Below are 27,860 nucleotides of genomic sequence, written 5' to 3'. Positions count from 1 at the left end.
ATAAATGTATACAATATAGATACATACAGCAGATATATCTTTTTGTCAGAATGGGTTAATTTAGTAAATATCTGGTAGCTTTTCTCAGAATGTCCTACTACTAGAATAGCTCTTAATCTTAGAGTTCTGACCCAGTTCCAACTAAGTAATTATTCTACCTGCTTAAATTCCCTTTCCATTGCTGCTCAACACAGAATTCTTCTTCATTTCTCATCCCTTCTCTAGTGTTCCTTCACCCTGAAAAACAGCTTTGTGTACCACTCTATAGGTGACTGTTTTTCCATGATGAGTGAGGCAATTTTGTTATGTTAAGTGCTTTGGGGAAAAAAAGCACTTATACTGCTCCCATAGAAATGCAAGCTAATATTTCTCAATGAACCTTCCTCACCGCTGTCGTGCAGTGTGGCATTTTTGAAACGAAGAGGCCTTTCCCCATTTCAGTTTATTTATGTGATGTATTCAGAATGGGCCCATTTCCTGAATGCATCTGGGAATATGTTGTAGAAGAAATATGAGAGAAACAAAAATTAAATACAGATGAAGTTAAACAGCTAACAGTAGAGAGGCCAGTGGCATTGCTGAACTGCATCATCAAACCTAGATCTAAAATTCTGACCAATCTGGAAGAATGAGAAGTAATTACATGACTCATCTTCCAGTGTATCTTTCATCTAGCTAAATTCTAAATTATAGCTCTAAGAGGGTTTTAGGATAGGCAAATGTGTCCGAACTACAGAATTCAGAGCTTCATAGACAGTGAGCAAAATAGTTTGTGCAAACTTATTGAATATGCTTATATGCAGCATTTAAAAGGCAGCCACATTTTTGAAAAGTATAGCAAGCAGTATACTCAATGTGTATAGATATACAACCCATTTGTTTCTGGAATATATGCCCTTGCTTTTTAAAAAAAATCAGTCCCATTCATTGTCTTTCAGTTGCCTCAAAACTACAGTTCCCTCCTTAGAAAAATCTCTTAGCTTGTTTCCAAGATACGTGTTTGCTTCTAAAAACAGTGGTATTATTGATCTTTAAATACCCAAAGGTATCTTAAGGTTAATTCAGTGTATTAGCAGAAATAACTTGACATGTTTCTAAAACTTAGGTAAGGATACAAATGGGAAGGGTCTGGAAATCAAGTTTTGGACTCTCGACTCTATTATCAAATAGGAGATACTCACCCTCGTTTTTTTTTTTTCTTTCTATTTTTATCATAAATGAATCAACATTTTCTCTTTTCTTTTATCTTAAAACTTTACACAGGAACTCAAGGAAATAAGAGAAAATTTTCCAAAAAGACATAAAGGCCTTGACATTAGAAATTTTATTGGACCAAGTAACAAAGACTTACCACTCTGAGGTGCATCTCTAAATTTTGTGACTCTTATTGTAATGTTTTGATTAATTATACAAGCTTTTCTGGGTCTTTCACATTGCCTTTTGAGTATGAATATTTTTAAATCTTTTAAAACATTTAGAGTCAAAGATAGAAAGGGTTAAAAGCTTGGAAGTTGAAGTCTCATGGATTTGGGTCAACATCATATCCATTCTCAATACGGAACTGCTGGTTTGAATAAGTTGATTCATTTTCTTTAATATTGGACCCAAGAGCAGCATTTACCTCTTAGAATTGGGAGGATTAAATGGGATACTGCATGTACCACTTCCCTGCAGGTGCCTAGGAAGTGAGTATCAATTGGTGGCCCTCCAACAACTGAGCTGTATGCTTGCCTCCAAATCTGAACAAATGCTTAGCTGATGATCCTCTAAGTATCTATACCTAAATCTTTCCTTATGAACACAAAATGCCAGTGATTATCTAACACAATAATGCACAAAGTTTGATACTACTGCCTTATTTTTCAAAGTTCTGCTGCCCAAGCATTGTAATTTTAGAATGGATCTGGGACCTTGGACTCATTTTCCTATGACTGACTGGTTTTTCAAGAATCATTGATAGATTCCTATTGGTTCTTTAAAACTTACCATTTTACACTCATATTTTTTTTCTTCCTTGAATATTATTTTAAGTGAAAACATTCTGGAGAATGGAGCTAAAAGTAAAAGCAGAGGATTTCCATGACCGGACACACACCTCTCCATTTCTCACACTATGTTGAAGATACTCTGCAGCCCACATCTTCCCAACCTGCACAGCTTGAATTTGTTTTCATGAGCTACCTCCTCTCTGTATCCCCATAACTTTTCTTCATCAGTGCCATCATGACCTTCACTCTGACTCTTACTGAACACCCTGCACTCCTCTGTCCAATTGCACCCCATGCTTGGGTCTGACTGCTAGATCAGTGGCCTCCACCCACTTTCTCTTTGGTTTTTCTGCCAACCGCCCATGTGCTTTTCCTTATCGGTCCCAGGTGCTTTAGCATGCATCCTCCTAAATGATCTAGAGCTGTAGATCCCCATGGTTTTGGAGCTAAATGCACAGGAACCCAAACATATCATTTCACTTATGGGAATTAGTGAAATCAATGTGACATGCTTAGCCTCTGAAGGAAAATCTAAAACATGCATTTCTGTTTTATACATTGAAAACCTCTTCCAATTGCATGGGAAATGAACATTTCTTAATGTCTGCTTTATAAATGTAGGAGGTTTATTATACTGTGGAAAATAGAGCTATATTCTCTTGCCTTCATTTATATCTCTGTATTAAGAATATTTCTCCATACTAAAGTTTAAACTATTTGTACTTATTAATAAAAAATATGTTCATTAGTTTTTAAATGAATAATTAACTGTCAACTTAAAGAAATCTATCTTAAGTTGATAATCAAAAATAAGACCAAATAAGAGATAATAATAATATTTATTTTATGGCAATGCTAAATCTGGTAAGAACATATAACTATAAAAAATAGTTATAAAAATTAACTGTCTCGACATGATAAAATATATAACCAATAAAAATGTTGTCTGTGGTTATCTCTGTCTCAGTAGATTTTAGATGACTTTTATTCTCTCCATTTTTTGTTATTGTTTTGTATTTTCCAAATTTTTCATGATGCACTAACGTAAAGAAATACCCATGAAAATGTCCAATGAGGAGTTGAATATCCATGCCCTGGCTTAGAGAGAAAGTTGCGTTCTGGGATAAATTTATGATCAAAAGGAAATGACTGTTGCTTAAAAACTTTCCTTCCAACTCAGCTATGTGTTTTGTTTTGTTTTGTTTTATTTTCTGATAGAGACAGAGAGATAGAAAGAGGGACAGATAGGGACAGACAGACAGGAAAAGAGAGAGATGAGAAACATCAATTCTTCATTGCGGCTCCTTAGTCTCCTTAGTTTTTCATTGATTGCTTTCTCATATGTGCCTTGACCCTTGACTAGAAGGCTGCAGCAGAGCCAGTGACCCCTTGCTCAAGCCAGTGACCTTGGGCTCAAGCCAACAACCTTGGGCTTCAAGCCAGCAACCTTTGGGCTCAAGTCAGTGACCATGGAGTTATGTCTGTGATCCCATGGTCAAGCCAGCAACCCTATGCTCAAGCTGGTGAGCCTGCACTCAAGTCAGATGAGCTCGCACTCAAGCCGGTGACCTCAGGGTTTTGAACCTGGGTCCTCTGCATCCCAGTCCGATGCTTTATCCACTGCACCACCATCTGGTCAGACTGTGTTCTTAAGCATAACAAAGAATCTACCAAGAAAATTATAGCTTTCTGAAAACGAAATAAATGAAGTTATCTTTAATTCTATGACTGGTGTCAAACATTCCTTCATCAATCATAGGCAGGTCCTCAGAAGAGAATATATCTCCTGCACTGTCATAATCAACAGGTTGCTTTTCAATGGTAAGTTCTAGAAGAGTCCAAACACTAAGAGAAAAGCCCCCCAAAAAGAAAGTGTGAACCCAACAACTTGCAATAGGAGGACCTCAGCATGAAGTTCCCAGTGGCACTTGTTATTTAATGCAACTTCACAAAGGAGGAGGACCAGAGAATACAATTTGCTGCCCTGGAGCAGGCAATGATTGCCCCACCTCTTCCTCCTTAACAGCACACAGAAGTGCTCAAGCTCATCTGCCTGGCAGTCAAGTAGGTCTCCTTGGCTAGAAGGGCAAGTTTAAGCAATTCATCATTGTTAGATCTGCCCTACTCTGAACAGAACCTACTCTAACCACTCCAAGGCTATGAGCCCTTGGTCAAGCTATTTCACCTCTAGGGTCTTAGAAAGAAAGAATAGTACTTCCTACTGCATAACAATGCTGTAAAAAACAAAATGAATCTCTATGTGCTTAAACTGTTAGAGCAGTACCAGGTTTTTGGAAATGCTGCTAAAGTACTCACTTCTGCTATAGGGAGTTCTCACCTCTTTTCCCCTCTCTTCTTTCCTTTCTTTCTCTCTCTGTCTCTCTTTCTCTTTTTCTTCCCCTCCTTAGCGAGAAAATGATCGTTGTCTTCACCATGAGGCATATGTTGAAGATAACATTATACAAGATGTAAAGAAAGAGGAAATGATAAAAGTTACCTTGCCATTGAGTGGGTCACCCTTGGAGATGGCATGGTCTGGTGCCTCCCAGGAGGTGTAAGGTCATTCACCTCCTGTGCTCTGCCTGGGTCCATCCATCACAAGCTACAGAGCAATCTGAAAGTGGCTGTTACTTATGCTGGGCTTAACGGTGCCCAAGGGAGACCAAAGTGTGAACCAAGCCAGCTGCCACTAGTGCCAGGCCTGGGGCCACATAGCAAGAGGTGTGGGGTAGCAGAAGCCAGATACCGCTTATTGGAGAGATTTTAGAAAAGTTTTAAACATGAGTGAAGACAGGCCATTCATAAGGAAAAGCCACTAGAAACAGCTTGGTTGGGCCTGCAAGTTGGGTGGGGCAGGGTCTTGGGAAATCACCAGGGTGGGACAAACAGTGTGAGCCAGGTGATGGAGATTCAGATATGTTGACAGTGTATATTTGAGGATGAGGTGGTCTGGGAAATAGAACAATGATCTCTGCCAGCACTTCTGTCTGACAGAAAGTTGCTACCGCAGCTGTTGTTTTGATGCTAGACAATTCAGTTCCTCCCCTGTATGTCCCTGGTTCATCAGCTGCTACCCCAGTGCTGGAGCTCAGAGGGACTGTGTCTGAGTAAGTCTGTGCATGGGCCCTTTAAGAGGAACTGCCTGGGACTCTAGCAGCCTCTGTCTCACTCAGCTACAGTCCCTGCTGGTTTTCACAGCCAGAAGTTATGGGGGTATAATATTGGCTCTGGAACCCTGAGCTGGGATGCCTGGTGTGGAGCTGGGACCCCTCATTTCTCAAGGGGGACCTCCACAGGCGAGATAGCCCTCCTGATTTTTATTGGCCACATATGAGTATGAAACTAGCCAGTGTTTTTCCGCTCCTTCTAACAGTCTGGATGTGACTTCTTCTTTAATTCCCTAGTTGTAGGACTTCCATTCAACTAGATTTCAAGTGGGTCCATATGATGGTTGTTCTATAGCTTAGTTGTAATTTTGATGTGGTTGTGGGAGGATTTGAATGTGCCCTTACCTATACTGCCATCTTGACTAGAAGCCTCCAGAGCTTATGCTTTTAACCAAAATACTGTACCACCACTCATTGTTAGAAATCTGTCACCAATAATGTAATAACATCCTGTGCTACCACAGAAAGTCCCATTGATGGGAGTCAAGACTACGTACTACTAGTGTGTGGAGCATTTCTCCATTTTTTGAGTTGGCTTACAGATTGGGGGTGGGAAAGAAATGAGAGACATTCAGCTATGACCTACTCAGAGTTCATGAAGGAACAAGGGGTCACAAGTCTTTACCCCATTATCTATTATAGTTAAGTAGTATATATTTTGATTTCCATCAAATTCATGATTTAAAATACCTACTCTTTCTGCTTTGTGATATAACCAAATATCTCAAAGATTTATTATAGCAGTGGGATGATACTTATGTTTTTGTTATTATGTTTTTATGAAATTCAATGCATCATTCTGCTAAACCAAAACCAATGTCTGAAAATGAGTTTTATAGGTTCCAATTTCTGTATGGTGCTAGGACTACTAGCGAATTAATTTTCCCACAATTTGCATTTTCTTTTACAGTGTTGAAGCAAAATGAGCTTCTTCATTTGCACTGGTTTTGAAATGAAATTAGTTTGTATATTTCTTTTCTTCCTGGTTTAGTTTCAAAGTAAACAGTTATTATTTTCATTAAATTCTCTTATATTTCGCTTCAGTTCTTTAGTTACTATAATTAATCAGGGTGGTTACTCCTGTTTTATTTTTGAATTAGGTACCTGTGCACTGTTTTAAATTGCATTTAATTGGTTTGTTTTCATTTTCTATTGTTCACCTTGCTTTGGGGTGTATGATTTCTTTAGTTAGATCTAATTCCTGTCATGGCTTGATTCTTTTTTTTTATTGATTTTAATTTATTGTGTTTACATAGATTCAAGTGTCCTACCGAGTATATCTCCCCCCACCCCCGTGTTCCCTTCTACACCCCCCTTGCTTCCACTCCCCTACGCCTTCCCCCCTTCCCTCCAAGATTTGCTGTCCTGCTCTCTATAACGCTGTGTTATATATATATAATTTCACTAATCTCTTTCCCTTCTCTGATCCCATCCTCTCATCCCCTTTCACTATGGCCTGATTTTTTAAAGTATCTTTTCATGAACTTAAACATCATACAGGATTGGAAAAATAGGAAAAAAAATGATCATCAACTTGATGTTTAATGAGTGTAGACAAATTACAGGGAAGGCACAAAACTGACATTCATCACAGAAATTGTTTTAAAAATTAATGTAAACTTGTAGTTTTGAGAAACAGCAGGAATTACCTTGTTTGGTTAAACTTTAAAATGTCAATAGCATAATTTTTTTTTATTAACCTAAAAATGACCTCTGACAGAAAAAAAACCCAGCCATACTTTTTCAATTTCAAGCTAAAAGATCTAAAAAGTTATTTCTATCTCATAAAAAAGTACAATAAGATTCTAAATTCCCACAGAAACTCTTCATCTACCTTATAACACATCAAAGGCTGCCGAGGGGCTATTTATCCTGTAGGCCAGTGATAATAAAGTTTTGCAGGCATTTGCGATAGTGTGCGTGGCAGGAGACTAGAGACGGGGAAGTTAGAGGCAGAAAGGAGGGGAGCAAGTTACTTTTTATTAAGTTCCTAGGAGAAAATACCAGAACATTTTTAAAATTTGTTCCAGTAATTCATTTAAAAAACGTTCACTTAACAATCTTAAGATTCAAGTAACAGTATTGTTCTAGGGGTTGAGACCATAGAATTGAACATCAAAGATGAAGTCCCTGCCTTCTTGCAGGTGACATAATAGTGGGAGAAAGAGGGACAACAGCGAATATACATATAGTAATTCAGCAAGTACTAAGTTCTATGAGGAATAATGCAATTGGATATGGACCTCTAGAAGACTGTAGGGTAGTTAAAGAAGGCTTTTTTGAGAAGTGGCATTTTGGTAGAGATAAAAAGAAAATAAGAGATATCTAGGGAGATAATATTTAAGGAAAAATGAACAAATGGTAAATGCAAAGGCAGAAGAGTGCATGGCCTCATATTCAAGAAACAGCAAGGAAACCAGTGAATGAAAATGAGAGTTGCTGTATGTTAGGTCATAGACGTAAACTTGGAAAGCAGAATGCCTGTATAAATATGACACAAGAAAAAAATTTAAACAAATGATTGGTAAATTTGAATATACAATTTTACAAATTTTTTTACAGCGAATAAACTTTATAAACAAAATCAAAATATATATATAACAATAACAACTAGGAGGAAAATGGTAATTCATGTCACAAAAGAGCTGGTGTCTTCAATGTATTCTAATAATTTCTTTACATCAACATGAAAAAATCTATAACCCAACAGAAAAATAAGTGAACAAAGATTATGAAAAGAAAAAGCAATAGAAATAGCTTTGCTTATAATTAGAAGTCAAGTAAAAACTGCGCTGAGATGCCAATTTCTTACCCTAATCAAATTCGTGAAGATCCAGACATTTGATCTTAACACCAAAAGTTTGAGACTTAGAGAATCAGAAACTCATATCTTGCCATTGGGAATGTAAACAGGTACAGCCTTTGCAGGGAGAACTTGGACACTATCAAAAATTTAAATACTCATCTCTTTGACCCAGCAGTTTCACTTCTAAGACCCTATCCAACAGATTTATTTGCACATGTATTAAATGAATTAATTGGAAGGACACTCACTATGACATTGTTTGTATCAGCAGGAAACCATGGGACAACTTAAGGTGAGAGAAATAAATCTATTGTAGCAAGGGATGGAGTCTCATTATGATCTTTTTAAACTGAACCCTTGGAAGTTCTTGAGGAGGTAAAATGAGAACAGAGCTGCATTTAGAATAACTTGTCTGCCATCAATTTTAGGTTAGATTAGGTGTGTGGGAGTCCTCAGTGACATTAATGTCATTTAAAGTTGGAACTACAAGGGGAAAGTCTGTGTAGAAGGTGGGGGACTCCAAGGATGGTGGTAGGCAATGCCGCTAAGATAGACGGGGTTCAGCTTATGAAAGGTCTTTCTTATGCCAGGCTGTGAGGTTCAGACTATATCCTAAAGGCAATGGCACCTTTAGAGCAAGGCAGTGACCTCATCAGATTTGTATTTTTAAAAGACAGCTCTGCCTGACCTGTGGTGGCACACCAGATAAAGCGTTGACCTGAAATGCTGAGGTCGCCGGTTTGAAACCCCAGGCCTCTCCCCCTTCTCTCTCTCTCTCTCTCTCTCTCTCTTCTCTAAATTAATTAATTAAATAAATAAATAAGTAAATAAATAAATAAGATAGTTCTGTTGGCAATGTCAGAAAAGAGATTACAGAGCAGCAATGCCAGAAGTAGAGAGAGAGATCAGTGTAAAAAAATATAAAATATAGTCCCAAGAGGGGAAATATTCTCTGTTTGGTAGTTTTATGAATTAGAATTCTAAAAATGAAAATATCTTAGCTATAGAATTTTCCTAAAAAGCAAAACCAAAATTTTTTTTTTAAGTAAACTCAAGAAAAGCTCCTAAACCCTCTGACTAGGTAAGTTCAAGTTCTCTTTTCTGGTTATTCAGCTCATGGTGTACCCCTCAGTCTCCACCAGCTGAGTTCTTTCCAGGCCTCTCCTGAAATACAATCCTGTCGGAGATCTCACTAGCATTTTGATTAATCAGTTGGGTGAAAGCAAAGGACACATGTCTACTCAGTGTGCCTGTCTCCCGCAAGCCACAGGAGAAAGCAGAGCCTTCTCATTGCATCCACGCCATGGGCATAACTGAGCCTATGTGTAAACACTGAAGTAGCTTTTTTTTTCCCCTTTCAGTGAGAAACTGGGTGCCAGTGAATCAATGTACTAGGGTGCCTATAAAATTGAGGGATCTTTATTTTTTACTCTTTGTCTGCTTCTCAGTAGGGAAAATATCTTGGCCGGGTTAAAATGAGAGTGCTGCAGATGTACGAGAGGGGGAGCATTGCTTCAAAAGAAGGAGCAAAGTTGGGGGCTCTGAATTCTGAGAAAATGGGAAAGCACATTGTGCTTATCACTTTCACTTTTCAAAGACTGTGTTATTAGGAAAACTTTAGATTTCATGAGCACTTTAAAATAACATGTTATTATCTTAATTCTAATTTCCTTTAAAGAAAGAAAAAAATGTTTAAAATTTAATTTGTCACTTCAGAAAGTTTCCAAATGCCATAAATATGGCAGCCATGCACTGCTTCTGCACCCCACAACCACTGACCTGGAGTGAAATACTGACACAGAACAAATAGTTCTTAAGTTGAACTTCTTTTTTTAAGATTTTTTTATTTATTGATTTTAGAGTGAGGAGAGAGAGAAAGAGAGAAGGGTGTGAGGAGCAGGAAGCATCAATTCATAACAGTTGCTTCTCATATTTTCCTCAACCGGGCAAGCCCGGGGTTTCAAACCAGTGATCTCAGCATTCCAGGTCAATGCTTTATCCACTGCACCACCACTGGCCAGGCAAGTTGAGCTTATTTCAATTAAGTTTTCTCTTTATTTCAGTTTTATGGAGATATAATTGACATACGACATTGTGTAAGTTTAAGGTATACAATATGTTGATTTGGTACATTTATATATTGCAAAATGTTTATCACACACACTTTAGTTAACACCTCCATTGTCTCACATAGTTACCTGTGTGGTGTGTGTGTGCGTGTGTGCATGTGTGTGCGTGCGTGTGTGTGTGTGTGTGTGTCTGTAGATGGGAACTTTTAAGATGTTTTCTTTGCAACTTTCAAGTATAAGATACACTATTGCTAAGCATAGTCACATCCTGTAGGTTAGATCTCAGATCTTATTCATCTTATAACTAGAAGTCTGTACACTTTGACTACCTTCACCCACTTCCTCTAACCCCTTCTCAACTGAATTTTTAAGGTGATTTCTACTCTACAGTTCCTTAGGAAAAGCTTAATAACATCTCTTTTTAAAAGAAAACGGCTTTCTCTTCTTGCCTCCTCTGGAACGTTTTAAAAAATCATTCTTTTCCATATCAAAATCATTATGTAGCAAAATCATTATTGATTTTACATCTCCTTTTTTTCAAGGAATAAATTAAAAACATGTTTGATCCTAGAGGGGTACAAACCTTCAGCAGTCTATGGAGCAAGACAGTTTCACTTCAGTGCCACCCAGAGCTTAGAGGGAACAGCGAGCTCCCTGTGGCAGAGCCTTTATTCCTTATAAAGTCAAAGACTTAGACGAAAGTCAGAATTGTTACTTCTTTCCAAACTTGTTCTCTAGCTCATGCTCACATGCCAGGGGAAATATGATCCCCGTCTGAGGGTGCTGGTGTGTATTCAGTATACCATAACGTTCTACTGTAATGCTCTGCGGACTTAGAGCAAATTCTGTTTGTATGTTTCCTTTAGAGCAAAGTGTTTTTTTCTTTTATTTTCTCTTGACCATTGCAGTGTTTGTCAACAAGGGTTACCTCATAAATGGCAAATTTATTAAATATTAATTTATTAGAATCCTAGATATTTGAGTCCTGTCAAAAAGTAGTGAGTATTTTGTAAGTATTATAATTTGGCTGCTCCAGTTTCCTACTGCTACGAAATAAACTATCCCCAAATTTAGCAGCCTAAAATAACAACCATATTATTAAAAGTCACAGGACTGTGGATCAGGAATTTGGGCAAGGCTCGGCTGAATGACTCTTCTGCACCATGTGGTGTTGACCAGGATCACCAGATGGCAGTCAGCTAGCTGGCAGATGGGTGGGTCTGGAAGATTGCAGACAGCCTCACTTATATGTCTGGCACCTTGGCAGATATGTTCATCCATTGGAGCTGCTATAACAAAAATAACCATGCTTAAACTGTAAACATTTATTTCTCATAGTTCTGGAAGCTAGGGAGTCTTAGATGCAGACACCAGCAGATTTGGTGTCTGGTGAAATTTCACTTTCTAGTTCATACTCTTCTTGCTATACCCACCCTCTGTGCTAACACACAGTGAGAGCATCTCTGTGTGTGTCAGAACCTCATGCTGCGATCCCAGTTATTTCTAATCATTTAAATTTTAGTCACCATTAAGAAACAGAAGTCACACATACTGCTTCAGTAAGGCAAACATCTTCTGTTTAAAAGGAGAAACAAGACTTGGATGGCATGAGATATTTGTGCAGAAAAGAACTGATGATCATTCGCTGACATCCTAAAACTGCCCCAGTCTAACTGACAATAGGTAATAGCTCCAAGAATACAGTAAAAAATAATGTTCCAAATATTTCAAATATAAATGGCACAGAAATAATTATGATAGCACAGGATGACAGCCTCTGAAGTATGTTATGGCCATGATCTGACTTAATTGGTTTCAGAGAAACTTGTCAACTACTGCCATGGTGTAATGAAAATACTGTGTGTTTCCTTCACTTTGGGAAGAGAGATAAACATAGCATTATTCAACCCCAGCAAAGAGAGGGGTTTCTCCTGGTGCCTGGGGAGTTTGGTGACAGCTTTGCCCAGCAGGTAGGAGGCAACCCAGTCAAATAGAAACACAACTGGCTGCTCTGTGGGCCACACAGACCTTCTTGCCCCCGGGGGTCTATGACCCAGGGATTGCCACCATTCACTCCCAGGCCTTTTTCTTGTCCTAGGTCTGAACAGCTCTGTCCTTCCACTGTCACTTTCTTCTTGGTAACATGCCTAAACTAGACTCCTAAAGGCAAGAACCAGGAGCATGACACTGTAGTGGAAATGTGAAATAGTGGAATAGTGGAGAAGTTTTCTGCAAAGTTACTTTTCTTTTTGTGGCCCTGCGGTATCCTGTCGTGCATATTTAGAACAAAAATGAGAACTGGGGGAAGGGATGATTATATCATAAGGAGACATACATTTTCGGGCTCTTTATCTTGAGATATAATTGACATATAACATTGTGTTAGTTCAAGGTGTACAACCTAATAATTTTTTATATATTACAAGATGATTACCATAGTAAATCCAGTTAGCATTATCACCACACAAAGTTACAGATTTTTTTCTTGAGACTAGAGCTTTTAAGATCTACTCTTTTAGCACCTTTCCAATAAACAGTGTTGTTGATTGTTGTTGCCATGTTGGACATTACATCGCCAAGACTTATAACTGGAAGTTTGTACCTTTTGACCATCCTCACCCACTTTTCCCACCCGATACTCTCTACCTCTGGTAATCACCAACCTGTTCTCTGTATTTATGAGTTCAGTTTCTTTTTAATTTCCACATGTAAGTAAAATAACACAGTATTTGTCTTCTCTGTCTGATTTACTCACTTGGCATAATGGCCTCAAGGTCCATCTGAGTTGCCAAAAATGACAGGATTTCCTTCTTTTTATGGCTGAGTAATATTCCATTGTCTATGTACATGTACCACATCTTCTTTATCCAATCATCTCTCAGTGGACATGTGATGTTATTTCCATATCTTGGTTGCTTTAAATAATACTGCAGTGAACATGGGGGCCCAGCTATCTTTTTGAGATAGTGATTTCATTTTCCCAGAAGCACAATTACTGGATCATATGGAATTTACTTCTAGATTTTTGAGGAAACTCCATACTGTTTCACAGTGGCTGTACCAGTTTATATTTCCACCAGTAGTTCCCTTTTCTCCATTTCACTAGTTGATCAGTACAATAATCATTGTCACTCTTTTTTTAAACTGTAATTTAAAAAAAAAAACATAACACGAAATCTACCCTCTTAGCAAAATTTTAAGTGCACACTACAGTATTGTTACCTGCAAATTACTACTCTTAATGATGATTCTGAAGTTTTCACCCAATCTATATTGGCTTTTGAGTTTGCAAAAGAGAATCTAAATTTTACTTAATAAAGTTTATGTGCATTTATATATGTGTGTCTTTGTGTATTTAAAATTAATATTAGTCTAAACCAGATTTTAAAAATCAGCTTAAAGTAGCATATTCTAACTAGTAATCAACATTAAAAAAATAAATAGATGTATACCTACATCAAAAATTTATTATTATAAATTAGTTTGTATAACAAAGCAAATAAATTGAGATAAAAATAGAAGTATAGAGGCAAGCAATTTGAGTAAGTATGGCCTTTTGGATACATGTTTAATATTTAGAATCATCAATAGGATTGTATTTTTCCAAGGCCAAGCAGGCAATGCTCGGGAAAAAGTCACCTTGAGCACTTCCATTATGGCTAAGGTCAAAACAGAGGAGAGGAGTGTGCAGACCCAGGAACCTAAACGGAAGCACTGGCGGTGAAGGAGCAGGGAACAAACGGATTGAAATCACCAAAGGGAAGTTTCCCACTTTCTAATATGAATCAAACAGCTTTTTACCTTACTTATTGAAGGGAATGTCTAATAGAGAGGGAGTGTTTTTAATTTAATCAATCAAGAAAACATTCTCAGAGATGTTTTAGACCCCATCATTTTCGTTGTGACACTAAGTCCTTATAATCCAATCCAAAAATTTATTCTTTTTGCCCAGAGCACAACTGCTTTCAGATTTCCACTGAAGCCAACATTATTACCATCTCAACTCAACCCAGTTATGTTAGATAGATATACTGTGATGGACCAATATACTATATAATGATTTATTCAGATATTTATGTAAAGCACACAATTAAGTGTTTCATACTTATCAGTTCCTTTAATTGCATTTTTAGTAAGTCCATGAGGTCAGTTCTTTTTCATGTTTCAAGGCTTCTTGATTCTTTTAGCAGGATACACCTGTCCGGACAAATTTGTTCATTTGTCATAATTAATCTTCGTCAAAAAGCCTGATGGAAAGTCTAAGAGGGAAAGGGATTATTTTTGACAAACTCACAAAGTAGATATAAAGGCATGAAAGAAACAGACCAGCTCTCAGGCAACGGTGATCCACCTTTTTAAATCTTAAAGGAGAAAACATATCTAATATTAAAATACTAAAACCAAACAACATGCATTCTCTATCTATATAACCAAATATTTAGATCAGAAAGATTCATTTACATTGCTACTTTTTTTAATAAGTTCCTGCTGTGACACATACAGATAGGTCTGCATTATCTACGGAAAATATCAGAAAGTGTTAGGGCTTCTTAGTGACTCCTTTTCACAACTAAGTGATTCACGTCATGTGCATCGATGAGAATACATGGGACAGAGTACTGGGGATGTGGCTGGGATAGAGACACCTCCCTAATGTGTTTAGTTACTTCATGCTCCTGGATGTGTTTACTGTCACTCATTCCACAGAGGGTGGAGCAAGTACTCAGTTATGGGGTCTGGCTGAGAAAGCCAGAAAACAGGGTAAAAGCTGATGCTGTTCACAAAGCCTGACTCTTTAAGAATGTGATTTTTTTGCTTCCCAGACCATACTGTATCTCTCTTATGAAAAAATTATCCATCTTCAAGGTTTTCTCAGGAGCCTCACTCATAACTACTTATAACCCTGAAAATGTTTTGATGTTAACCATTTGTTGAGCATGGTTGAATTTGTAATAAAAATAAAATTTGCTTTCCTTACACTAATACTATAAAATAGCTACTATAAATAGTGCTTTACATTAATAATATAATACATCTAAAAGCAAATTATATGATATATTTCTAGTTGCATGCTTAAAATATTCATGCACAGAGAGAGAAAGGAAGCCATAGGGCATATACCACACTGTTCATAGTGTTATTCTAGGAAAAGGAATTATGGGTATATTTTTCTCCTTCATTTTTCTTTTCTATATTTTGTGTTTTGATAATAAACATATATTATTTTGGAGAATGGAAAGTGTTTTAAGATTGGCTTCCAAGAGCTTTGACAATTTAAAAATTTGAGATCTATTGCATCTGTATGTGAAAAAGTCTAGGCTGTGCTGTCTAATGTAGCCATAGTCTCATGTGGATATTTAAAATAATTGAAAGCAAACAAATTTATTAACAATTTAATTTTTCAGTCACACTAGCCATATTTCAAGTTTCAATAGCCACATTTTCAGAATTATAGGAACTTCTATTTTACAGTCTTAGTAGAGATAAATTTAAAACTATACCCTGGATATTGAGAACAAGAGTTGGCTACTTCCAGTGACATACAAATGGACATATGCCCCTCTTGTAGACACTGAGAAACTGCTCAACACCAGTCCCTTTTATACACTTCTCTACTATGTTGCCCAATAAACTCAGAATTTGTCCCTTAGCCTTCCAATTTGTTAGTGATAGAGCAAGGACAAGAACTCAATTTTTAGCTCCTAATTCATAGTTCATGCCTCCATATCACTATTATCATTTTCTCCAGAAAACTAAAGTTTCCCAAGCAATATTTTCAGTTCACTATAATGTCATAGACATTTTTTGAGTGCTTACAAGTGATAGACACCAAATAAGCCATGAATATACAAAACCAAGTAAGATAAGTTTCCCGATCCTCAAGGGTGTCAAAGTACAAAAACAGAAGGGCATGGTAGATAGAGTAATAGCACAAAGTATGTACAGGTCTGTTCTTTTCAGAAAATGCAGAATTGCTTTACACACATAGATATGCTTGAGTTTTGGTCCTGACCTTTGTGCATCCAAATTCACACATTAGCATTACTCCAATCTCAATTTTCCACATACCCCAGAAGAGGTTAGATAGACTCCATCTCTGAAATGCAGTTTACCCCTGACCTAATACTGGTTGAGGTTTTATTTTTCTGTTTGTTTGTTTGTTGTTTGTTTGTTTTTAATTTTATGTAGCATAGTCAGCTATAGTCAATTCTCTTACTTTCTTAACTTGAATTTATTTTCTCATTTTTAAACCTGCCTCTATACATGTAAAATAATTTTAAATCAAGTGTAATAAAATATTTATTTAAGATGTAGGCATTCATTCCATTTTAGACTATATACAAGCAAGTAAAAAATTTGAATGAATGCATATTTTTCAACCAGTCATGTTGGAAATGTTTAAACACGCATTAAGAACCTGAAGCTCTCTGTTCTCAAATAAATCATGTTCCTCTATTTTAACAGATGCAATGCTCTTGGTGGCGGAGCGACTGGAAGGACCATTCAACATTGAGTCAGTCATGGACCCTATAGATGTCAAGATCTCCGAAGCCATTATGAACATGCAGGAAAACAGCATGCAGGTGTCTGCAAAGGTATTTGCATTAGTCATATGTCTATTAATAAGAAAAGTGCTGTAATCTAAAAATGAAGTAACTAGATATGTCAGTGGGGATTATAAATTCTAATACATTGTCAGTGAGCTTTTCCTGTCAAGCTACAAATTTTCTGCTTCATTAAAAATGTCTAACAAAATGGCATTGAGAAAGGAAGCAATCTTTTAGCTCGCAACTACTCAATCATGAAGAAATTACTGGCTGCTAAAAGTTTCAGAGAACCTCGTGTATATCTGACTATACTCACATTTGTGAGCAATCTGAGGGAAACTTTTATTTTTAATGTTTGAAATTTCTGCACATTCTTATCCTGTTCTCTCTCGAGGAACTTTTAATTATATCTTCAGCTGTGCAAACCAGGCAAATGTTCTATACATTCAATTGTAAATAATTAAACAGTCCATCTGACTTCCTTTTTTAAGACTGTGGTGTAACCTTCATTAATGGATCTTCAGGGGAAAATGCTCCTTTGTATGAAGACAAGCACACATTCAAGAAAAAAAGTAGTTCATTTTCATAAATCATACGAGACAGAGCTTTTGGGTTTGCAGCTGCAGAACACAACCACCAGGTGCACGATTTTTATTTGTCCCCACCCATTTGAAAAGAAACAGGACTCACCTTAGGCAAAATTGAAAAGTGTGCAATGAGTCCGCAGCCTTTTCCTTCATCACCCCTTTTCACCCACATTGATGACTGCATAATGCCCCTCTGTTCTTTTTTACCAGGCCCCTTGTCACGAAACACTGACCAAATCTCTATCAGTCTCTTAAACCTGGTGGCTGACTGAGTCATTGCAGCTTTAACGGAAAGTCATTTACATAAAAATATGTCAGGCAAGGAGTTGTGCTTAGCTTCCTTTGATTTTTAAAATCCTTTGTGAAAGTGATTTCACGATGTATTAAAGGAGGAGAGGATGGGTGGTAGAGGGAGAGCAGGAAGAAGAGAGCCGTGGAGTCCATCTATGTCTCTTGGTTGAGTGTGAACCAAACTAGATTTGGGCTTTCCAGGGTGAACTAGTAGAATGTAGGGTAAGAAGGAATCTGGCCTGTGTCTCTTTCTCTCCCCCCTTGGGAGAGGGATGGGCTAAGACAGGGGTCCCCAAACTATGGCCCGCGGGCCATATGCGGCCCCCTGAGGCCATTTATCCGGCCCCCACCGCACTTCCGGAAGGGGCACCTCTTTCATTGGTGGTCAGTGAGAGGAGCATAGTTCCCATTGAAATACTGGTCAGTTTGTTGATTTAAATTTACTTGTTCTTTATTTTAAATGTTATATTTGTTCCCGTTTTGTTTTTTTACTTTAAAATAAGATATGTGCAGTGTGCATAGGGATTTGTTCATAGTTTTTTTTTATAGTTCGGCCCTCCAATGGTCTGAGGGACAGTGAACTGGCCCCCTGTGTAAAAAGTTTGGGGACCCCTGGGCTAAGAGTTTCATAGGCCTTGTTCAGGGTGTCAAAAAGGTTGGGATACCCAGAGGTGGATTAAGGTCAGTTGAGGTCCTGGGTGGAAACGAAAATATTGGGCCCCTTAAAAAAAGAGAGAGACAGGGAAAATAAAAATACATGTTAACCATGTTTTTAAATAAATAAAAAATATTATATACTAGTAATGTTAAAATTGCACATATGAAACCAAACTTGGTTTCATTAGAAAAAAGTGTAAAGTTAGGGTTTTGTAGGGCCCTCCAGAGGTTGGGCTCAGGGCGTGCACTCTGTATGCTCGTGGTTAAATCTGCCTCTGGGGACACCCCATATAAAGAAGGATGCTCCAAATTACCATCACCTGTTGGGGAAATATCATGTTTGGTAATTCCATTGAAAGCTATTTTCTTTCTTTCCTGGGAAAAAATAGAAGTCACTTATTCCTCTCAAAGCTTTTGCCTAAAAACCAATTAATGTTGCTTTGAGAAGCCAAAAATCCTATAGGTGCTCTAGTAACTGGGTGCTAAGGTTGCTGATGTTCAAAACTGTTCTACAGAAAGGGCATGAACAACCATGTGGGCAAAACTGTCTGTAACTTGAGAGCACCTCACACTTCTCAGAAGGAGAGATTTTCATTGGCGTGTGAGTATGCGTGTTCAAGTCAAATTATACTTTTAATAAATTATCAAAGAGGTTAGATGGGCTCTCTATTAGCAGAATATAGACAAGACATTATTGTGGAATTTGTCTAACTACCTTGTAGTAGTTGGTTGTTCATAAGGTCTGTGCTTTTAAAATATTTTTTTTTGTATTTTTCTGAAGCTGGAAACAGGGAGAGACAGTTAGACTGACTTCCACATGCGCCCGACCGGGATCCACCCAGTACGCCCACCAGGGGGCGATGCTCTCCCCACCAGGGGGCGATGCTCTGCCCACCAGGGGGCGATGCTCTGCCCCTCTGGGGCGTCACTCTGTCGCGACCAGAGCCACTCCAGCACCTGGGGCAGAGGCCAAGGAGCCATCCCCAGCGCCCGGGCCATCCTTGCTCCAATGGAGCCTCACTGCGGGAGGGGAAGAGAGAGACAGAGAGGAAGGAGAGGGGGAGGGGTGGAGAAGCAGATGGGCGCTTCTCTTGTGTGCCCTGGCCGAGAATCAAACCCGGGACTTCTGCACGCCAGGCCGACGCTCTACCACTGAGCCAACCGGCCAGGGCAGGTCTGTGCTTTTAAAAAGACACATTTCTTTGTAAGAATTGTCAAAATCAAGAGTAGAAATAATATAGGACATGTAAGAGTACACTCACATGAAAGGATATAGTATAGAGGGTCATAAAATAGTAGTTCAAAAATGTCAAATAAGCTGGAAACTTTCTAAAAAGTATATCTAGTAGTCTGGGCATAGAGAAAAGGGGATGGAGTGAGATAAGGAAGGGAGAGAGAGGAGATCAGCTAGAGAGGAAGGACCAAAGCCAGTGTTTACTATAGTGGAGAAGTAAAAAGTGTCTGGAATTTGGCCACATTTACCAGGAAACACCCACAGGATTTGTGGATGGAAAGGAAATGTTCTGACACAGGTCTTATTTCTTCAAGGAAATAGAATTTGAAAATGTGTAGTTTTGTTTTTCCTATAAGCCACATTCATGAAATTATGCATGCACTGAAATCTAAAATCTACATTCTAGTTAAGAATTGAATGTTTGAATTTCTCCTTTTCCAAAGGAATGCTTGGTCACTGTTGATACTCTCATCAAATTTGAATTTCTAGTTTTCCAGACTTTCACTGGAATATTTGTATAACTAGAGACTTTGTTAACGGCTAATAGGTGAGTTTTGGGTTAAGCAAGAAACTATTTCATAAATGCAGGCCAGATTCCCTGTGAGTTGTAAATGTTAAAATTAATGTTTCCCTTGATTTGAGAGAGACATAGAGAGAAAGTGAGAAAGGGAGGGAGAGTTAGAGAGAGAAGCATCAACTCATGGTTTTACTGTGCCATTTAGTTGTGCATTCATTGGCTGAATCTCCTATGTGCTCTGATCAGAAAATCAAACCCACAACCTTCGGTGTGCCAGGTCAATATTTTATCCACTGAGCCACCCAGCCAGGGTGTAAACCTTACCAATTAAAAAGACTTTTTACTCCAGGATATTATTGACCACTTCTTGGAAAGTCATTTACCTTATTACAGCAGTTACAGATAGACATCATTTCCAGAGCCTCTTTCAGAGAAAAGCAACAATATTTATAACTGCCAGCTCACACTTGTAAAGTGCTTACTGCCAGGGACCACACTGTGCTTTACATGGTTTATTTTATGTAAGATAACAATGTTTGTGATGAGACAGATCTCCCCCCTTATTTTACAGATAAGAAAACCAAGGCTTAGAAAAGTTAAGGAATTTACAAAGATTTCATGGTGTGTGAAAAATGCATAGAGTGTCTGAATGCAGAACCCCCATTGCTAGTCACTGCATTGTAATGATCAGGTGCCTACAAAACCAACCTCCCTGAGATCATGAAGTAGTGATAGTTACAGACTAATGGAAAGACCCGTTGCCACTGTGTTTGTTCATGCTCTACTCTTGTCTTAGTTCTGTTTGTGTAAGTATTCTCAGATCCTTTTTCCTCTCCTATTTAGCCCACAGCTAAGCTGTTAGGGGTAAGGCACACTGACATTTCTTTTAAAAAGCATACTGACTAACCAATCTTTATAATCCAGTTATAATATATTGGTATTAATATTATGGTGCTCATTTCAAACTCTTGATTTGTATATCTTTTGTACAGTATTATATTATATATTGTATATAATTATATATATAATTATATATCATATCATATATATTTAGAGACTGGGGAAAATAGCATATTAAAACTTTTGTTGGTTTTTTTTAGACACATAATCATCTAGTAACTGATAATCATCATGCCTATCTTTGGTTGAGCACCTACTATATTCATTCAACAAATACACTACCATTTACCAAGCATGGGAAATACTGTAAAGTACAAACAGATTCTCTGCCTTGTGCCAGTCCTTTTTCTAAATGCTTTATACATTTATTTTAAATCCTTACTACAATCTTAAAAAAAAAATAAAAAAAACATTCATTTCCTGGTTTTACAGGTAAATTTTAGAGAGATTAAGTGGTTTGTCTGAGGTGTTGAAGCTAGCAAGTGGTCAATCAGGGATTGCAGCCCAGAACTATCTGATCCAAAGAAAAAGATTTTCCCAGTATGCCACTGTTTCCTCAGTAAGCATCTTCCTACTCGGACCAGATATACACTAGCATGGAAGGACCAGACATCTAAGAGAAGTTGTTTTCTGAAAGATACTACAGGGAACCTACTGATAAGAAACACTTGCTGCTAGTTCTTCAAGCCTCAACTAAGATTATTACATTCACCAACTTCACAATCTTCATCAAAGACAGGAAAACACCCTCATTATTATACCATTTCTTTTACCCACCCAAAATTAAAGAACTTTGAAGGTTTTGGGAAAGTTTGCAAGGAAAGGGAGAAAAAAAACCTTTGAGTCTCTGCCTGTGAATTTCATATGTGTTGATAATCTCTTTCTTATCCTATCAGGGAAGATGAAACTGATCTCACTCGATATAATTTAACTACATTAGGAGTAATTTCAAACCTAATCCAGGAAAAGATTGGTTTGTCAGATATAATCTAAATTAAGAAGAAAGACTTACTAAATTCCAATTGAAACCATCCATTCAATTAATACTTATTACAGACATGGGTACAACCCATTAGAGAAGAGCGGGCTGGCCTTCAAATACTTCATTTTCTCCAGACAGTTCAAATAAAGAGAAAAAAGCCTAAGAGAACAACAGGAAATACATGATTTCTCCCCCTAGCTGGCAGGTTTTAGTTTTCTGATTTCTAGAATGAGAGGTTGACTGAAAGGTCCCCTTTCCAGCCATAACAGTTTATATTCTTAACCTTATCTTTTCACTAGTGATGAGGTTTCTTTTTCTAGCATCCAGATAGATTTCTCCGTTCTGGATCTTTCTCCTTTGAAAACATCTGGTATAAATAATATCTTGGAAATGCACATAGAAATAAATATCTTATTTTAGATGTGAGGACATTGTTTAGAATTTAGTTCAAATCAATATGTGTTTATTTCAATTACATGTATTTTTCCTTGCTTTGAGCCCCTGTGTTACATGTGACCTTCTTAAGACAGTAAACATTCTTCCTTGTGGTATGGTTACTTGTATAAATCCTCCTCCTCCTTCTCAGGATTATAAATTATTACAGGACAGGAACTGCATCTTGCTCATACTTATATTCTACAGAGAGCTGCCTTCACATGTCATTTTACAAGTGGAAGAAACAGTACATTTTGCTGAATTGAATCAGAACATGGAAGTATAATGCCACAGAGACTTCAACAATAAGGAATAGAAAATACCTTAAAATGCATTGGAAGCAGGCCTGTTATTCTTGAAAATCAGATTTTGACATCAGACTGACCTGGGATCTGGTTTTTACTTGTGACCTGGGACAAATCATTTATTTGTCTAAACTCAATTAATTCACATTTAAAATGAGAATGCTACTTGAATTATCATGAGGATCATTTCTTAAATTATATAGTTATCTAACCACTATGCTATACACCTGAAACTAAAATAATATTGTCAACTGTAATTGAAAAATAATAATTTTAAATGTGACAAATTTTTCTTCTAAAAAAATCAAAGATGCTAGTATTAATCATAAAGTCATTTCAGAGTAAAATGACATAATCCATGTAGATGGTTAGCATTAAATATATCAAATGAAAATCATTTATAAAAGTTAAGCATTTTAATAGTTATTATTGAAAATGTATATGATATGTACATTATAAAGAGCATTGACTCCATGGCTTTACATCTTCTATGTTGGTCTGTGAACTTATCTTTAACACCTAAAATCAGAAGAGCAGGTTTGATATAAACACACCTGCATATAAACCCACTCATGCATGATATTTTCAATGGCAGAGAATAACCCCAAAAGGGACACATAATTCTGCCTGGCCTATGACATGGAAGGACTTGGCACTGAATAAGTGTCTAATAAACAGACCTTCAAGAAAAAAAAAAGGCTAGAGGGAAGAGAAGAATGAGCAGAGATCGTCAACAACTCGATATCTAGCCTGTGTCCACTGGCTGCACCAGTGCCAGCAGAGCACAAGGTTTTAGAGGAATTTCAGTGGCCTCTGCCTAATAGTATATTATTCTTACATTATGGAAATAATTGGCTTGCTCCATCAGCAAGTGGTTCAGTCCCTTCTATCTGATCCTTAAGAAAAAAAAGTGAATTGGCCATACAATTAATAAAGCTTTATGTTCTATTTCTATTTCTTATTTTAGTTTTCTTTTTAAGAAGAGAAATATAAAAAAGAGCAAGTTCTCAAGATTTCTAAATTCAAAATATTTTCTCTGGTTATTCAAATTTCAAAGTTTATATTCTGCCCAAGAGCTCTCACTTAGAATATTCCACCAAGAAGTAGTGACCTTGGAACATCTTTTAGTCTTTGAATCTTCATTTCTATACAAAACAAAACAAAAACTAGAATCTGTTTCATTTCTATTTTTAATGTCACTGGATAATAGGATCAGATTTTTTAGATGCTAGTAATGCATGAGGGGGGAGGACATCTTTTTTATAAAGTAAAATGAAGATTGGAAAACAATGCTTATGATGCATTTATAGGCAATGCATCTAAAGCAAACTAGTTTTAACTTTTCTTCCACATAAAAGGAATAATTTATTTTTCTCCTTTTGATGATAAAATGAAACTCCTGATTATTATCCAGAACCTTAGGAGAGCTATTTTAAGATTTTTCTTTTACTTGAACTTGCAAACAATGAGAAGATCCCATTTAATGCAGTAAACCCAGGAATGGGGGATCGTAACTCAGTTCAGTTTTTAGTGCTCAGTGTTCTTAGAAACAGTAGAAGATACCGTCTTGCTCTCCTGAAGGGAAGTCCTCCCAGCCTTGAAGAAAATGCTTTCCTAGAATCATACTTTCACGGATAACGGGTTATTGTGTCAATAGAATTTTAATGGCCTCTGCCCAGTCTCACCAATACACACTTATCCCCAGCTCTTAGCGATTCCCTTCCACTCCGGGATATGCAGCCTGGTTTGATCCTGGTACCATCACCACCTCACCACCCTATGTTTAAACCTGGGAAGAAGCTACCTCTGTGTGTTTACAGCCACTTGTTCTGCCAGAAAACTTTGGAGGGTGTATGATTTTCTGTAGGTCTTTTTCTTCTAACACAATATGTTCATCTCGTTCATGTCGCCTCCTCATTGTCCCAGAGTATATCTTAAACATTATCTAAATAGCTCAGATGCCTTACAGAGTAAAAAAAAATCAATAAATTATTCATGAATACATGTCATCTGTTAGCTAGACAAAATATTTTTAAAACACAGGGTTTATGGAGGGATGTGACCAAAGGAATTCTTGTGTAGATAATCCAGGTGGCCTCAGACACAATTTTCTGAGTTTGCTATAGCAACAGGAGTTTTCATCCCCAAACTCTCTCTAGCCCGGATGACTCTTCTGGTCACACCTGTTTACCCCGTGGTCAGCTGCACGGCTCCACCTGCACCTCAAACACACCTGTCAGAGACTGAGCTCATCATCCTCCCACAACCTTCCTTCCCGCAGGGTTCTCTCTCCCAGGGAATGCCTCTGACTGCTCTTTTTTATTATTATTATTCATTTTAGAGTGGAGAGGGAGAGACAGAGAGAGAGAGGAGAGACAGAGAGAGAGAAGGGGGGAGGAGCTGGAAGCATCAACTCCCATATGTGCCTTGACCAGGCAAGCCCAGGGTTTTGAACCGGCGACCTCAGCATTTCCAGGTTGACGTTTTATCCACTGCACCACCACAGGTCAGGCTCTGACTGCTCTCTTGCCCTAGTCAGGAACCCTACTGACTCCTTTATCCTCCTAGTCAATCCATAATGAACCCCATTAAAGAATCCTTCTAAATATCTCTTGAATCCATTTACAGCAGCTCCCCTAATTCTATCACCTCACACATGGTTGATAGCATCCTAATTAATTCCCTGTCTTTGGTTTTGCTGCATTGCAATCCATTTCCCACACTGTAGCCAGAGGGATTCCTGAATATTAAATATGTTCACATCAATCCCCTGTTTAATACCTCTCCACGGTTCTCTGTTGCCATTAGAATAAAGCCCAGACGTAGCCCTGCATGGTGCTTAGCCTACCCCTCCAGGCCCACTTCGGCACTCTCCCCATCTTAAATTATTAGAGCAAATATTTATTGAGCATCTGTTTTCTTCTGAGCACCCTCTTAGATGCTGCGGATGTAGTAGTGAATAAGACCATCAAAGCCTGAATCCTAAAAGAAACTTTTAATCCAGGAGGTTAGAGAGCCTCTCTATACACCAGATATACACAATAGCCTTGGTTCTGTGGCTCAGAACCATCCTGTCTTGTTTATGCTTTTGTACACGCTGTCCCCTCATCCTGGAACATTCTATCCTCCACTGCGAATATACACCATTTCCTAGGTATACTCCAACTATCTCTTCACTTCCCAGGCAAGATCCAGTGGTACACGGGCGCATGTTCACACAGCCAGTTCTCTGTGCAGAAAATGTGCTTCTGTGTAGTGTTCGCCAATTTCTGTGGTGATTTCAAGCTATCAACCACTGAACACAGACTAGCACACAATGATGTAATTGTACATAAGTAACCTCAAGATATAATTGGCATAAATAGCCTCAGAGCATAGATAGTAGTAAATAATTAGTAGTGAGAATAGTAAATGTTTTGCGTATATATCACCTTTGTTTTCAATATAATTTATATATATAATGTTAAGTTTATACAGTTTAACTTTCAGTAATCACTGTGTTTAATAAGTGGCTTGCAAATTTAACAAAAGGTCTTGTAAGCCAGTAAGAATGAGCTCCAAGGTACCATTGCTATTCTAGGAGGCCTTCTCTGACACTTCACTCTGGGCTAGTTGTCCCTTGTGGGTGTTCACATCACAGTTACTACATGCTCTTGTGAGTCCCTGATTTCTTGTCAAAACCTCATGAGAACAGGGACATGTCCACTTGGCATATCCTCAGCACCTATATCTGGCCTCAGAGACACTTAGCAAATACTTGTTGAAAGAATAACACAGAGCCATGCTGATGAAATTTACATGTTTGTGTACATTTTGCAAAGCGATCTTAAAGAATTGCTTTAAACCTTATAAACAAAGGGCTTATGACAGAATCATAGAAGACCAATGGGGTTAGAGTTTTTTTCTTTTCACATTCAAAATACGCTTTGTTCAGTGTCTTGTAACTCCTCCCTATTCACTCACCCTTTGGGAGGAAATACCAAGCTGTTCTGTACTTTTAGGAATGCAAAAGCTTCAAGGAAAAAAAAAGTCATCTTCTCAAGCCAATGGAAATAATTTGCTTTCATTGACAAAATGATTTTAAGGAGCATGCAACATATCTGACATATTCTGAAACCAAGCTGCATAAGCATCAGAGTAGATTTCTAAAACCTTGAAACTGACACAGTAGTTGGCTTTTGAAAATGAAGCCAATGAAAAACAGCCAAACCTGAAACTGATGCCGTGACTTAATTCAGGAATCCGGAATTCTCTTCTCAGAATCCTGAACCCATCCAGGAATTTAAGAGTTTGCCAGAGAACTTGGCCAAGGGACATTGTAATCAGCCTCTAAGGAAAGAACAGCATAAATCAAGGAGCAAAGGAAAAGAGAGTAAAAGAATGAGAGAAAAAAGGAGGGGGAGAGGGTAGGGAAGGAGAAAGAAGATGAGAAATTGTTCTGAGGCAAAGGATGAAAACCTGTTTTATTAAAGGCAATCCGTAGAGGAAACTGGCACACTAATAAAAAGGAAAAACCAGAAATAAAAACTCTGATAGTTAAACTGCTTGCATAATCAGTGTAGTGATTTTATAGCTAAAGAAAGAAGTCATTATTAAAATGTTTTAAGTTTATATTCAGAAAAAAACTTTATAGGATATTAGGAGAATGCTCTTAGGAACCAGGGGGAAAAAATGCATGAAACGAGGCTTTAGGCTGCTACTCTAATCTTGTATAGTGGTGAAGATATAGCTCTTCTTGCTACTACTGTTTTTTTAAGTGAAGCAATTTTATTATTTTTTTAATATTTATTTATTTATTAGAGAAAGGCAAGGAGAGAGAGACAGGAGAGACAGGAACATCAAGCTGTTCCTATACGTGCCCTGACCAGGGATCAAACCGGTAACCTCTGTACTCAGGACAACACTCCAAAAATGGAGCTATCTGGCCAGGGCTTCTTGCTACTCCTTTTAATGAAGTGGTTTTTTTGTTTTTGTGTTTATGTGTGTGTGTGTGTGTGTGTGTGTTTTAATATTTTAATTTCACATCTATTAATGATATGTAGACGTTTCTTCACACACCCATTTGTTTTCACCCATTTTATTCCCACTCTGCACACCCATTTTATTTCCACCTTGAGAAAGGGCCACCAGCTCTATGCTCTACCCAAACAATTAGGGACTGGGCTGTGCTACACACAGCCACTCCCACGTGTGGGTGCCGCTGCTTATCATTTTAACAGACGGGGAATCAGGACAGAAGGCTTCGCATACAACCCAAGCTGTTTTCCACTCTGCTACGAAAAAATAGCCCTTGCCTGAGAGGTGAGCCTAGTCATATCTGGAACCCATGGCTTTTAGCTTGTCCACCAACAATGAGAGCCAAGCCTGACTCTTT

General features: G+C 37.8%; 1 protein-coding gene across 1 annotated transcript in view; it reads left to right on the top strand.

Annotated features, from left to right (window-relative positions):
- Positions 1-27,860, top strand: part of GPC6 (glypican 6) — a 1,355,246-nt gene that overhangs the window by 1,187,511 nt on the left and 139,875 nt on the right. Inside the window, exon 5 of the mRNA XM_066380690.1 lies at positions 16,496-16,626. Within this exon, the coding sequence (XP_066236787.1) occupies positions 16,496-16,626 (131 nt within the window). The remainder of the gene's footprint in view (positions 1-16,495; positions 16,627-27,860) is intronic.

The sequence above is a fragment of the Saccopteryx leptura genome, chromosome 4 (genome assembly GCF_036850995.1).
Source record: "Saccopteryx leptura isolate mSacLep1 chromosome 4, mSacLep1_pri_phased_curated, whole genome shotgun sequence".
Classification (NCBI taxonomy): Eukaryota; Metazoa; Chordata; class Mammalia; order Chiroptera; family Emballonuridae; genus Saccopteryx; species Saccopteryx leptura.
The sequence above is the reverse complement of the archived record's forward strand: the minus strand, read 5'-3'. Positions and strand labels throughout refer to the sequence as shown.